Source organism: Echiichthys vipera (genome assembly GCF_963691815.1).
Source record: "Echiichthys vipera genome assembly, chromosome: 4".
Taxonomy (NCBI): domain Eukaryota; kingdom Metazoa; phylum Chordata; class Actinopteri; order Perciformes; family Trachinidae; genus Echiichthys; species Echiichthys vipera.
The window spans coordinates 34,661,112-34,673,611 of NC_139829.1; the positions used below are offsets into that span (position 1 = coordinate 34,661,112).

General features: G+C 46.8%; 1 protein-coding gene across 1 annotated transcript in view; it reads right to left on the reverse strand.

The window, feature by feature from the left end:
- Positions 1-12,500, reverse strand: part of LOC310945813 (dematin-like) — a 24,159-nt gene that overhangs the window by 9,167 nt on the left and 2,492 nt on the right. The window contains exons 2-7 of the mRNA XM_083912027.1: positions 3,524-3,586; positions 1,600-1,634; positions 1,285-1,365; positions 1,050-1,178; positions 216-260; positions 1-119 (exon numbers count right to left, since the gene is read on the reverse strand). The exon at positions 1-119 is cut by the window's left edge and continues 68 nt beyond it. Of these exons, the coding sequence (XP_083768153.1) occupies positions 1-119; positions 216-260; positions 1,050-1,178; positions 1,285-1,365; positions 1,600-1,611 (386 nt within the window). The 5' untranslated portion in view covers positions 1,612-1,634; positions 3,524-3,586. The remainder of the gene's footprint in view (positions 120-215; positions 261-1,049; positions 1,179-1,284; positions 1,366-1,599; positions 1,635-3,523; positions 3,587-12,500) is intronic.

A 12,500-nucleotide genomic window follows, 5' to 3' on the forward strand; every position in this document is an offset into this window, starting at 1 on the left:
GGTGTGGGCGGTGTGTGTGTGCTCGGTGTGTGTGTGCTGTGTGTGTGTGTGCTCTGGATGGTGGAACAGGGGGAGGAACCTCCAGGGGAACGGTTCTCCAGCCACTCCCTGCACTCCTTCTGCAAACACAGGAACTCAGGACTCAGTCAAAGAGTATGTGCACATATATTTATTTATATTTATTTATATATATATGAATAAATATGAAACGTTACCTCTGGAGAGGGAGGAGGAGAGATGGAGCGCGGAGACAAAGACCTCTGAGGAGGAGAGAAGATGAGAACGGATCAAAATCACTCAATGTTTGACTTCTTTTCGACGCGTTTCTCACATTCAGAGACTTTTCCTTCTTAGGACTTGAGTCAGGGCGCCCTCCCACTGTGCCTCCGTCCCGTGCCCCGTGCTTTAGGGTCCTTGTCCCCCCCTCCAGGCCCGTTTGTACTCACACTACCTGGGCCTCGGAGAATGCTTCTTGCTGCCTATACGTCATCACGCCGTAACACGTCACACGCATTGATGACGTCATGGCGATGCGTGGCTTTGTTTCCAGATCTTTCCGTAGACCTCGGAGTTTTTGTGCGTCTTGTCGACTGTTTTTGAATCTTTTCATCGACCAAATCTGCAGTAAACACTCCACCTCCGCATCACACCAACGTGAACCTTTCACCGCCATTGTTTGAAATGTCCACGCATGGTCCCTCCTTCTTTTTTCTACGTCCCAACAGGCGCACAGGAAATGACCTCAGAACCGCCGTAGGCCTCGTGCTCGTACACGTGCGCACGCTCGTGCTCGTACACGTGCAAACGTGCTTTACTAAAGCCCACCTCTCCCAAACGGGCCGTGGACGGCAAGCGTGCCGCTCCTAGACGCGGTACGGTTGCACTCACACTGGTCAAAGGAACCAGACTTTAGCCGTGACACGTGCTGGGGCATGGTACGGAGGCACAGTGGGAGGGCGCCCTCAGTAATAAATAAGTGGGTTAAATATGTATGGAGGCTTATGCACGAACGGTGAATGATCGTCGGCGTAGCGGCGGATTCAAATCACCTCCAGCGGGCTGTAGACGTAGTGCGGCTGGTAGATCATCAGGTCCGGCCTCTCGATGTCCAGGATGGCTTTGTCTCTGGGTAACGCCGCCAAGTCCTTGTAGCCGATCACGCCGTCCTCCACCCTCGCCTGTAGAAGGAGATTACAGATTAATGCCTCACCATTAATCTGAAGGATAACACGACTTCATCAGTGTGTGTGTGTGTGTGTGTGTGTGTGTGTGTGTGGGTCTCACCACGATGGCGGCTGCGGGGGATCCTGGGACGCTGGATCCTCTCAGCGACAACACGCTCCCCGGAGACGTCTGAGCTAGCTGCTGCTCTCACACACACACACACACACACACACACACACACACACACACACACACACACACACACACACACACACACACACACACACACACACACACACACACACACACACACACACACACACACACACACACGCACACACACACAAAGTGAGAGTTTTTAAACATTTCTTGTGGTTAAGACTCTTTTTCGTCACCATGACGACGCTTTAAAACAGGAAGTGAAGCAGCGTTTACCTTGGGCATCATCCTGACTGCTGATTGGTCAGTTCCTGAGAGACACACAGACGTGACTTTGGGTTAAATCACATTAAAGCAGAGTTCAGTTTAAATAACAGTTAAAGTTCACTAATGTTTCATTAACGCACAGAATCTAACGACACTGTAACGGTCCTTCACGTGTAACGCGTCACTTTGGAACAGACGTGAGAAATACGTCCACAAGGAGGCGAAGAGCCAAAGATTTATGACAGTAACACAAACTGGTGACAGGAGGCGTTCGTGAAATTGTTGTAGGGTCGAAAAAAGTCCAAAAAGTCCAAAAAAAGTCCAAAAAAAAATCCAAAAAAGTCCAAAAAAAGAGACTTATCCAAAACAGTCACGTCCAAAAAGAAGTGTCAAAAAAAAAGTGTTGAAAAAGTCACGCCTGAAAGAAAGTCATGTCAAATAAAATGTAGTTCAGAGAAAAGTAATGTCGAAAAAGAAGTCATGTCCAAAAGTCATAAAATGTGTTGAAAGAAAGTTAAAAAGTTATGTTACAGTGTGTCTGAAAATAAGATCACGTTGGAAAAAGTGTCAAAAATAATAAAGTCATGTCCAAAAAGAAGTGTCACATCGAAAAAAGTCATTTTAAAAATAAATCGTGTTGAAAAAAAGTCATTTTAAAAATAAATCGTGTTGAAAAAAAGTCATTTTAAAAATAAATCGTGTTGAAAAAAAGTCATTTTAAAAATAAATCGTGTTGAAAAAAAGTCATTTTAAAAATAAATCGTGTTGAAAAAAAGTCATTTTATAGTGAGTGTCAAATCGTCACATCACAGTGTGTCCAAACAAGTGTTGAAAATAAGGTAATGTTGGTAAAAAGTGTCAAAAATAGTAAAACAATGTCAAAAAAAAGTTGAAAAGTCATGTTTATAAAAATGTGTCGAACAAAAGTGACGTTGAAAAAATGTAATGTAAAAAAACAAGGTCATATCCAAGAAAAAGTGTCCAAAAAGTCATAGAAAGTGTCGAAAATAAGGTCATGGAGGAAAAGAAGTGTTTAAAAAAAGTCTCTACAAAAAAAGTGTAAAAAAAAAAAAAAAGACAGGTCCAAACGTCACAGTGTGTCGCAGCAAGTGTCCAAAGAAAAGTGTCAAAACCTCATTTTACAGTGTGTCGAAAAAATGGTCAAAAATATTAAAGTTCAAAAATGTTGAAAAAGATTCACGTAAAAAAAAGTTTCAATCAAAAAAACCAAAACAAAAAAAATCTTCTTACTGTGGGAACGACTGCTCCTCCGCATCACTCGCTCTGTTTCCTCCTTCATCACTCCATCTCAGCTCCTGGGACACGGACGGACGCACGGACGGACGGTTTGTGGCAGTTTTATCTGCCGGAGTTTAAATAAACGAACATAAACGTCGCCCGCGTCACGTCGTCGCTCCAAACACTAAACACAGGGTCGAGGTCGGGCGGTGGAGGCAGTCTGCACCTCAAACCGTGTTCTGTGATTTAAAACCAAAGGTGTGCGTTTGGACCTTTAGCCTAGCTTAGCACAAAGACTGGACGCGGGGGGAAACTGCTAGCCTAGCCTAGCCTAGCCTAGCGTAGCGTAGCCGTCGGACACACAGAGCTGAAACATCTGGAGGGAACAGCAGCAGAGTCGGACCTGACGGACGTTTGTCACCAACTCTGCTGCTGCAGGTCTGTGATTGTCTGACGGGACACAAAGGGATTATTCCAGAGTCCACCGCTTTGTCCAACACACACACACACACACACACACACACACACATACACACACACACACACGTGGAAGTGTGGGTAACGTGCGGTCAGCGACGGGAAACACCCTGAACACCGATGAATGAAACACAATGAGACACAGCGCTGTGTGTGTGTGTATGTGTGTGTGTGTGTGTGTGTGTGTGTGTGTGTGTGTGTGTGTGTGTGTTGGTACCTCAGGGAGAATAGGGGATCATGTCGGAGTCTGTTTCTTCAGGTCTCTGCAGTCGATCAGCACCTGAACACACACACACACACACACACACACACACACACACACACACACACACACACACACACACACACACACACACACACACACACACACACACACACACACACACACACACACACACACACACACACACACACACACACACACACACACACACACACAAAACATTAACCCAAATAAATCCAATATGATAATAAATTCAAGTGTCATCAGCATGAGAAGAGTCCCTACAGACACAACAAAGCAGCAATGGGCTCCTTCCACTGTAATGGACTTTACTATGAGAGGAGCTGGTACAGGGGCCAGTAGGTAAGTCTTTAAAACACTCTTTAATAAACTCTGGCTTCAATAACTACGCTGATGATGCTTTGTTGTGTGTGTAGGGACTCTTCTCATGCTGCTGCAGAGGTTTGCTGTTATTTTCAGCAGGATTAGTGGTTAAAAAAGACCTTTGAATGCCTTCACCGTGCTGCCCCGAGCTAATCACTGTTAGCCACGTCCTGCTGTTAGCATCTCTCCTGGATTTCTACCTTAACATTTGTTAAACGACGACTTATCTGATGAGTGTAAGTGTTGAAAAAGACCCTGGAGGAGGATTTTACGCCTGAGTTTCACTTTAAATAAATAAACAAAAACAAGCTTTAAGCATAAACGCTGAGTCAGCCACTGAAAAGTTCATCTTTCACCTGTTTTTAAAGGATATTTTGCTTTTATCAGGTGGTGATTTACTCCAGATATCCCTCGCTCTGTGAATCTCTGCTCCTTCAGCCTCTGAGTCCGTTCATCATCACCTGCCTCCTTCGTTTATTCTTAATATCACAAAAAAAGGATCTGATTTGATCCATTAAGCGACTGCTGCAGATGGTTTTAAGAGTGAGGGTCTTAAATTAATGATGTGATGGCGTCTGCAGAGACGGCCGTGGCTCCGGTTCGTCCTCAGGGAGCGATCGGTTACAGACGGAGGCCTCTGCTGATCCATACGGGATCAATACCACGGATCAGATCCCGTCACACGAGACGGAGCAGCAGCCCGGAGCTCCGCCCACAGTTCAGACCGTTTCACTCTTATTTACAGCCGAGTCACGTCCCGTTATTAGTTCACCCCAACGCACTTTTATAAAACTGCAAACATCACTTAAGAGTCTTTAAAAGACACTAAAGAGTCTTAAAAAGACATTAAAGAGTCTTAAAAAGACGTTTAAGAGTCTTAAAAAGACACTAAAGAGTCTTAAAGACACTAAAGAGTCTTAAAAAGACACTAAAGAGTCTTAAAAAGACGTTTAAGAGTCTTAAAAAGACACTAAAGAGTCTTAAAGAGACACTAAAGAGTCTTAAAAAGATATTAAAGAGACTTAAAAAGACATTAAAGAGTCTTAAAAAGACACTAAAGAGTCTTAAAAAGACACTTAAGAGTCTTAAAGACACTAAAGAGTCTTAAAAAGACACTAAAGAGTCTTAAAGACACTAAAGAGTCTTAAAAAGACGTTTAAGAGTCTTAAAAAGACACTAAAGAGTCTTAAAAAGACACTAAAGAGTCTTAAAGACACTAAAGACTCTTAAAAAGACACTAAAGAGTCTTAAAAAGACGTTTAAGAGTCTTAAAAAGACACTAAAGAGACTTAAAAAGACACTAAAGAGTCTTAAAAAGACACTAAAGAGTCTTAAAGACACTAAAGACTCTTAAAAAGACACTAAAGAGTCTTAAAAAGACGTTTAAGAGTCTTAAAAAGACGTTTAAGAGTCTTAAAAAGACACTTAAAGCTGCATTCTCTCTAATGTCCAGCAGGAGGAGACTCCACTTAAAGCTGCATTCTCTCTAATGTCCAGCAGGAGGAGACTCCACTTAAAGCTGCATTCTCTCTAATGTCCAGCAGGAGGAGACTCCACTTAAAGCTGCATTCTCTCTAATGTCCAGCAGGAGGAGACTCCACTTAAAGCTGCATTCTCTCTAATGTCCAGCAGGAGGAGACTCCACTTAAAGCTGCATTCTCTCTAATGTCCAGCAGGAGGAGACTCCACTTAAAGCTGCATTCTCTCTAATGTCCACTTAAAGCTGCATTCTCTCTATTTTCAGGATCCACGTCTTTACTTCTGGGAGGTCGACGCTGTTGCTAAGCGACAGTGTTGACAGGAGTTTGGTAGAAAATGAAATATGACAAAAAGACTAAAACCAGGAAACAGAGACGTCCAAAGATCACCTGAACCTCGGGAAACAGGAAGTGACGTGTAAAAAAATATGACTTCTCAAAAATAAATGTCCGTCCGTCCGTCTGAAGGTTGCTAGGTTACCACACTCAGCCGTCCAATCAGCCGGCAGAGATGTGGAAGAGACAAAGAGACGCCGCACTAAAACAGACCTCCCACCGCCAGACCACACACACACACACACACACACACACACACACACACACACACACACACACACACACACACACACACACACACACACACACACACACACACACACACACACACACACACACACACACACACACACACACACACACACACACACACACACACACACACACACACACACACACACACACATAGGTCTCTAAGCAGCAGATTGATCGATTGTCTCACTAACAGCCAAAGTGTCTGCGTCTTTAAAGGTTCGTCCAACGATGGAAAACGACTTTTTTTATTCTCTGTGGTTCTTAAAAAGTTCCCTTGTCCACTGGTCCCGGTCCTGGTCCTGGTCCTGGTCCTGGTCCCGGTCCTGGTCCTGGTTCTGGTCCTGGTCCTGGATCCTAAACCTCTGCGTCCACATGAAACCAGGTGCAGTGACTCCAAACGCTGTAGTACCCATGCCAGGCCTGGAGGTGGCGCTGTAACTGCCACAGAAACACACCAACACCAGAGAAGAAGAGACGGGGAGACGCTGTGGAGAATCCTTCACTCTGCAGTTAGTGTCCTCACTGAGCAGAGGGTGCTGCTGGGAGCCCCTTCACTCTGCAGTTAGTGTCCTCACTGAGCAGAGGGGGCTGCTGGGAGCCCCATCACTCTGCAGTTAGTGTCCTCACTGAGCAGAGGGGGCTGCTGGGAGCCCCTTCACTCTGCAGTTAGTGTCCTCACTGAGCAGAGGGTGCTGCTGGGAGCCCCTTCCCCGTCCCAAAGCACTCCCAGGCGCCACTTTCTCACTACATTCAGAGACTTTTCACAGCTTCTTAGAACTGGATTTAGAAACAGAGCCTAGAGCAGTTTAGCTCCTTATTCAGAGCATCAGGGAAAAGGGAGAAATCTGTGCTGGGCCTCATTCAGTCCCATGCATGTGGCTCAGGGTCCAGTTCAGGAAACAGTCTCTGGGTCCGTCTCTGTCTTCTCACGCAGCAGCACTGTTGTTGTTATGTGACGCCGCGGGGTCAGAGGTCGGAGGTGGGGCCATGACGCCGTCCTTTAACAAAGTCTGAGCTTTCACCGTCCAGACCACAACGCCATGGGGGGCGTTTACAATCTGCACACTCTGGGATAACGAACCAGACTAAACCAGACTGAACCAGACTAAACCAGACTAAACCAGACTGAACCAGACTAAACCAGACTAAACATATCTTAACCAGACTAATACTTTAAATAAATCTGAATAATCAAAAAGTTAAAATAAACCATAACTCTGACAGATAACCAACGTCAATAACTCACAACCCACGACAACAACAACCGTGTCCCTGCCGTGTGCATCACTTTTAAGTGTCCCCTGGGAACAGTTCATGTTGTCGTGCATTGCTGTTTGTAGTGTGTTTCTGTATTTGGTTGTTTTCCCAGGGCACCTTTAAAACACGTCATGAGCCCTTCAGCTTCATTTTTCTGCAGCTTCACATGTAAAACGTTCTCTCCGGTTTCCATCACTGAGGTTCAAAGCTGCTGATTCACACTGTTTGTCTCATCACAGAGTTTTTGATGAGTCGTGATGCAGTGAAATATAAAACATGTTGACGCCTGAAGCTGTAAGTGGGTCAGACACTGAAAACTGCAGAGTCACAGCTCCCAATGATGATTCTGATGACTCTAAATCTGCAACATTCTGAATTTACTGTTTCATTCATTAGAGTAAGAAGAGGAACAATAATTAACGTTAAGAACGATGAACAGTATAAAGTCTTTACTTAAAGTACTAAAGACAGACGATCTACTTCCTGTCACAGGGTACGATCTACTTCCTGACACAGGGTACGATCTACTTCCATTCACAGGGTACGATCTACTTCCTGCCACAGGGTACGATCTACTTTCTGACACTGGGTACGATCTACTTCCTGCCACAGGGTACGATCTACTTCCTGCCACAGGGTACGATCTGCTTCAACCACAGGGTACGATCTACTTCCTGCCACAGGGTACGGTCTACTTCCTGCCACAGGGTACGATCTACTTTCTGACACAGGGTACGATCTACTTCCTGCCACAGGGTACGGTCTACTTCCTGCCACAGGGTACGATCTACTTCCTGCCACAGGGTACGATCTACTTCCTGCCACAGGGTACGATCTATTTCAACCACAGGGTACGATCTACTTCCTGCCACAGGGTACGGTCTACTTCCTGCCACAGGGTACGATCTACTTTCTGACACAGGGTACGATCTACTTCCTGCCACAGGGTACGATCTATTTCAACCACAGGGTACGATCTACTTCCTGCCACAGGGTACGGTCTACTTCCTGCCACAGGGTACGATCTACTTCCTGTCACAGGGAACAACCTACTTCCTGTCCCAAGATACGATCTACTTCCTGGAGGTTCAAAGTAAATACATCGATCCGGTCGATCAGTAAAGTATTGATCAATAAACAGTAAACATGGCCGCCGTGAACGGTTTAGTGGTCATGTCATGATGGTAACCCCAAACTACCCGACCACCGTCACTAACCTCAGCCACGACGCAGGTCACTCCCGCGGGTTTCCGTCCAGAATCGACTGTTAAGTTTCGTTCTGACTCAGATACAGAAAATCACAAGACGCAACAGTTACAGCCGGCTGTGCGTGTGTGTGTGTGTGTGCGTGTGTGTGTGTGTGCGTGTGTGTGTGTGTGTGCGTGCGTGTGTGTGTGTGCGTTGGCAGGCCGTTATCAGCTACACAGAGACGCGACCACACCCGACTGCTGTCATTGGCCGACGCTGACGACATCACAGCGTCTTTGAGATGTTTGTGGTGAAGTTGTGATTAGAGGAAGTTTCCTTACAAACAAAAATAAATCCTCCTTCTCTCCCCAGGGTCCTTCTCTCCTTCCCTACCCCCTTATACCCTCCTTTCCTTATGACTCATCCTTCCCATGGTCATACCACTTCCTTTGACACCTTTTATTTCCCTTTCATTTTCATAAACTGTTTGTGCCGCTGTAGAGTAGTGATGCACGTTCACCTGCGGATGGTTTGAGGCTGCGGGTGGGTGAAGTAGCAGCTGAGTGAGCGCAGACGGGCAACAACCAGAGTCACTATAGGCCGAGCATTCACTCCATGGACTGAGAGAAAGGAGAGGAACGCCATTCAAACGCACGCCCACATGGCTACGCTGCTCCTTGATGCTAGCATCACTGTCATCTGCACTTAGCTGGAACGGCTAACGCTAACGGCTAACGCTAACTGTCAGTCAAACTCCTCTAATCCTTGTTTTGATGCTGTGGTTTTCTGGAGGGGACGGGTTCAAACAGGCTCAAACAGACTCCGGTCTCCTGGAGCTACTGGGCCGGGTCTGACCAACCTGGCAACCCCACTGCTGGACTTCTGTTTTGTTGTTGGGACGACGATCTGGAGACTCTAGATGGAGCCGTTCTGCTCATTCTGCAACTTTAATGTATAAAATGAATGAATAAATGAAAACTGAATATTAGTGTTATGCCAGAGGAGTATTTAACATTAAAATGATGTTGTAATGTCGTTATTATGATTTTTAAAGTCACCAGGATGCAGCAAACAAAGCAGGACCACCACACCTCCTACTTTGGTTTCAAAATCCACAGGAACGGGTGTTTTACCAAGAATGGTTTTAAGAAAGTCGTCTGATAATTCATGTTGTCTTATATTTGGGCCAACACGGTGCTTCCTCCTTTATGTTTCATCCTGACCAACCCCAGCTGTGCGTTGGGCTCACACCTGGACTGTGCGATCAGCTGATACCAGAGGTCGTGTGACTGTTGCGTTGAGGCGTTTCTAACGGGTTAAAATAGTTTCCTGTGCGGTGACAAAGCAGAAAAAGCCGCGCAGCGTCTGATATCAGAGGAGAGAGGAAGGTGTTGTTCTGTCGTATCAGCACTCAACTTAAAATTCCTGCAGCAGAGAATCAACTGACAGCGCTGACGGCGCTCTGCAGCCAAAACAACACGGTTCAACAGTGTGACACACGCGCACATACCGCCACGAGCATCGCCACCGCTGGCTGAGCCCGTGGCCTCATTCCTGCAGCATCAACAGCCCCCCCGGCCCCCTGCTGCTGTCAGAGATAAGAGCCCAGGCCTCCGTCTGCTGCAGGGACGCGGGGATCCAACTCACAGCCGTTATTATCACAACATGGGCCTCCAGACGGCTCTGAAACCGTCTGAAGACCTGCACCAGGGTCTGCTCCCCCAGGCTGCTCTGAAACAGTCTGAAGTCCTGCAGCAGGGTCTGCTCCCCTAAAGTCGGGCTCCCTGACCCAGGGTCTGCACCCCCAAACTGCTCTGAAACCGTCTGAAGACCTGCACCAGGGTCTGCACCCCTACAGCCGGGCTCCAGGATCTGCCCCCCTACAGTCGGGCTCCAGGGTCTGCCCCCCTACAGTCGGGCTCCCTGACCCAGGGTCTGCCCCCCTACAGTCGGGCTCCAGGGTCTGCCCCCCTACAGTCGGGCTCCCTGACCCAGGGTCTGCCCCCCTACGGCCAGGCTTCCTGACCCCAGGGTCTGCTCCTACACAGTCAGGCTCCAGGGTCTCCCCCCCTACAGTCGGGCTCCCTGACCCAGGGTCTGCCCCCCTACGGCCAGGCTTCCTGACCCCAGGGTCTGCTCCTACACAGTCAGGCTCCAGGGTCTCCCCCCCTACAGTCGGGCACCAGGGTCAGCCCCACTACAGCTGGGCTCCAGGGTCTGCCCCTCAACAGCCATGCTTCCTGACCTCAGGGTCTGCCCCCCTATAGTCGGGCTCCATGAGCTCAGGGTCTGCCCCCCTACAGCCGGGCTCCAGGGTCTGTACGGGCGAAGTACGGTCTCTGGTAAATGCACCCGAGGAGAGGCGGAGGGATTCAAACCAGCAGCCTGCGGCAGCTCTACTCCAGCTGCAGTAGAGTCTCAGTGGAAGTTTCTATTGTGTAACATGAGTGAAGATGACTCATGCGTCCAGAAATAGAGGGGAGCGCCCACGCAGCAGCGCTGAGGCGTTCAGGGGTCGCACGAGCATCAGACGCACGACGAGGATGCTGCTGTGACTGTTTATACACCTTTATATCATCACATCATTAATACTCATGCTTTAATGCAAAATATCATTTTAACATTTAACCAAAGTTTTATATTCAGTGAAATTAATGCAGTCAAATAAAAACAAACACCGTTTTATATCTCCAGAGATTCTGTAACTTAAACCATCACCGTCAGGACTTCCTGTTGTCGCTAAGAGCCTGTGGAGTGTGTTAAAGTGTCCTCTAGGAGCCTAAACGTGTGTTAAAGTGTCCTCTAGGAGCATAAACGTGTGTTAAAGTGTCCTCTAGGAGCATAAACGTGTGCTAAAGTGTCCTCTAGGAGCATAAACGTGTGCTAAAGTGTCCTCTAGGAGCATAAACGTGCGTTAAAGTGTCCTCTAGGAGCTAAAACGTGTGTTAAAGTGTCCTCTAGGAGCATAAACGTGTGCTAAAGTGTCCTCTAGGAGCATAAACGTGTGTTAAAGTGTCCTCTAGGAGCATAAACGTGTGTTAAAGTGTCCTCTAGGAGCATAAACGTGTGCTAAAGTGTCCTCTAGGAGCATAAACGTGTGTTAAAGTGTCCTCTAGGAGCTAAAACGTGTGTTAAAGTGTCCTCTAGGAGCATAAACGTGTGTTAAAGTGTCCTCTAGGAGCATAAACGTGTGCTAAAGTGTCCTCTAGGAGCTAAACGTGTGTTAAAGTGTCCTCTAGGAGCATAAACGTGTGTTAAAGTGTCCTCTAGGAGCATAAACGTGTGTTAAAGTGTCCTCTAGGAGCATAAACGTGTGTTAAAGTGTCCTCTAGGAGCATAAACGTGTGTTAAAGTGTCCTCTAGGAGCATAAACGTGTGTTAAAGTGTCCTCTAGGAGCATAAACGTGTGCTAAAGTGTCCTCTAGGAGCATAAACGTGTGTTAAAGTGTCCTCTAGGAGCATAAACGTGTGTTAAAGTGAACTCTAGGACCATAAACGTGTGTTAAAGTGTCCTCTAGGAGCATAAACGTGTGTTAAAGTGTCCTCTAGGAGCATAAACGTGTGTTAAAGTGTCCTCTAGGAGCATAAACGTGTGCTAAAGTGTCCTCTAGGAGCATAAACGTGTGTTAAAGTGTCCTCTAGGAGCTAAAACGTGTGTTAAAGTGTCCTCTAGGAGCATAAACGTGTGTTAAAGTGTCCTCTAGGAGCATAAACGTGTGCTAAAGTGTCCTCTAGGAGCATAAACGTGTGTTAAAGTGTCCTCTAGGAGCATAAACGTGTGCTAAAGTGTCCTCTAGGAGCATAAACGTGTGTTAAAGTGTCCTCTAGGAGCATAAACGTGTGTTAAAGTGTCCTCTAGGTGCATAAACGTGTGCTAAAGTGTCCTCTAGGAGCATACACGTGTGCTAAAGTGTCCTCTAGGAGCATAAACGTGTGTTAAAGTGTCCTCTAGGAGCATAAACGTGTGCTAAAGTGTCCTCTAGGAGCATAAACGTGTGCTAAAGTGTCCTCTAGGAGCATAAACGTGTGTTAAAGTGTCCTCTAGGAGCATAAACGTGTGTTAAAGTGTCCTC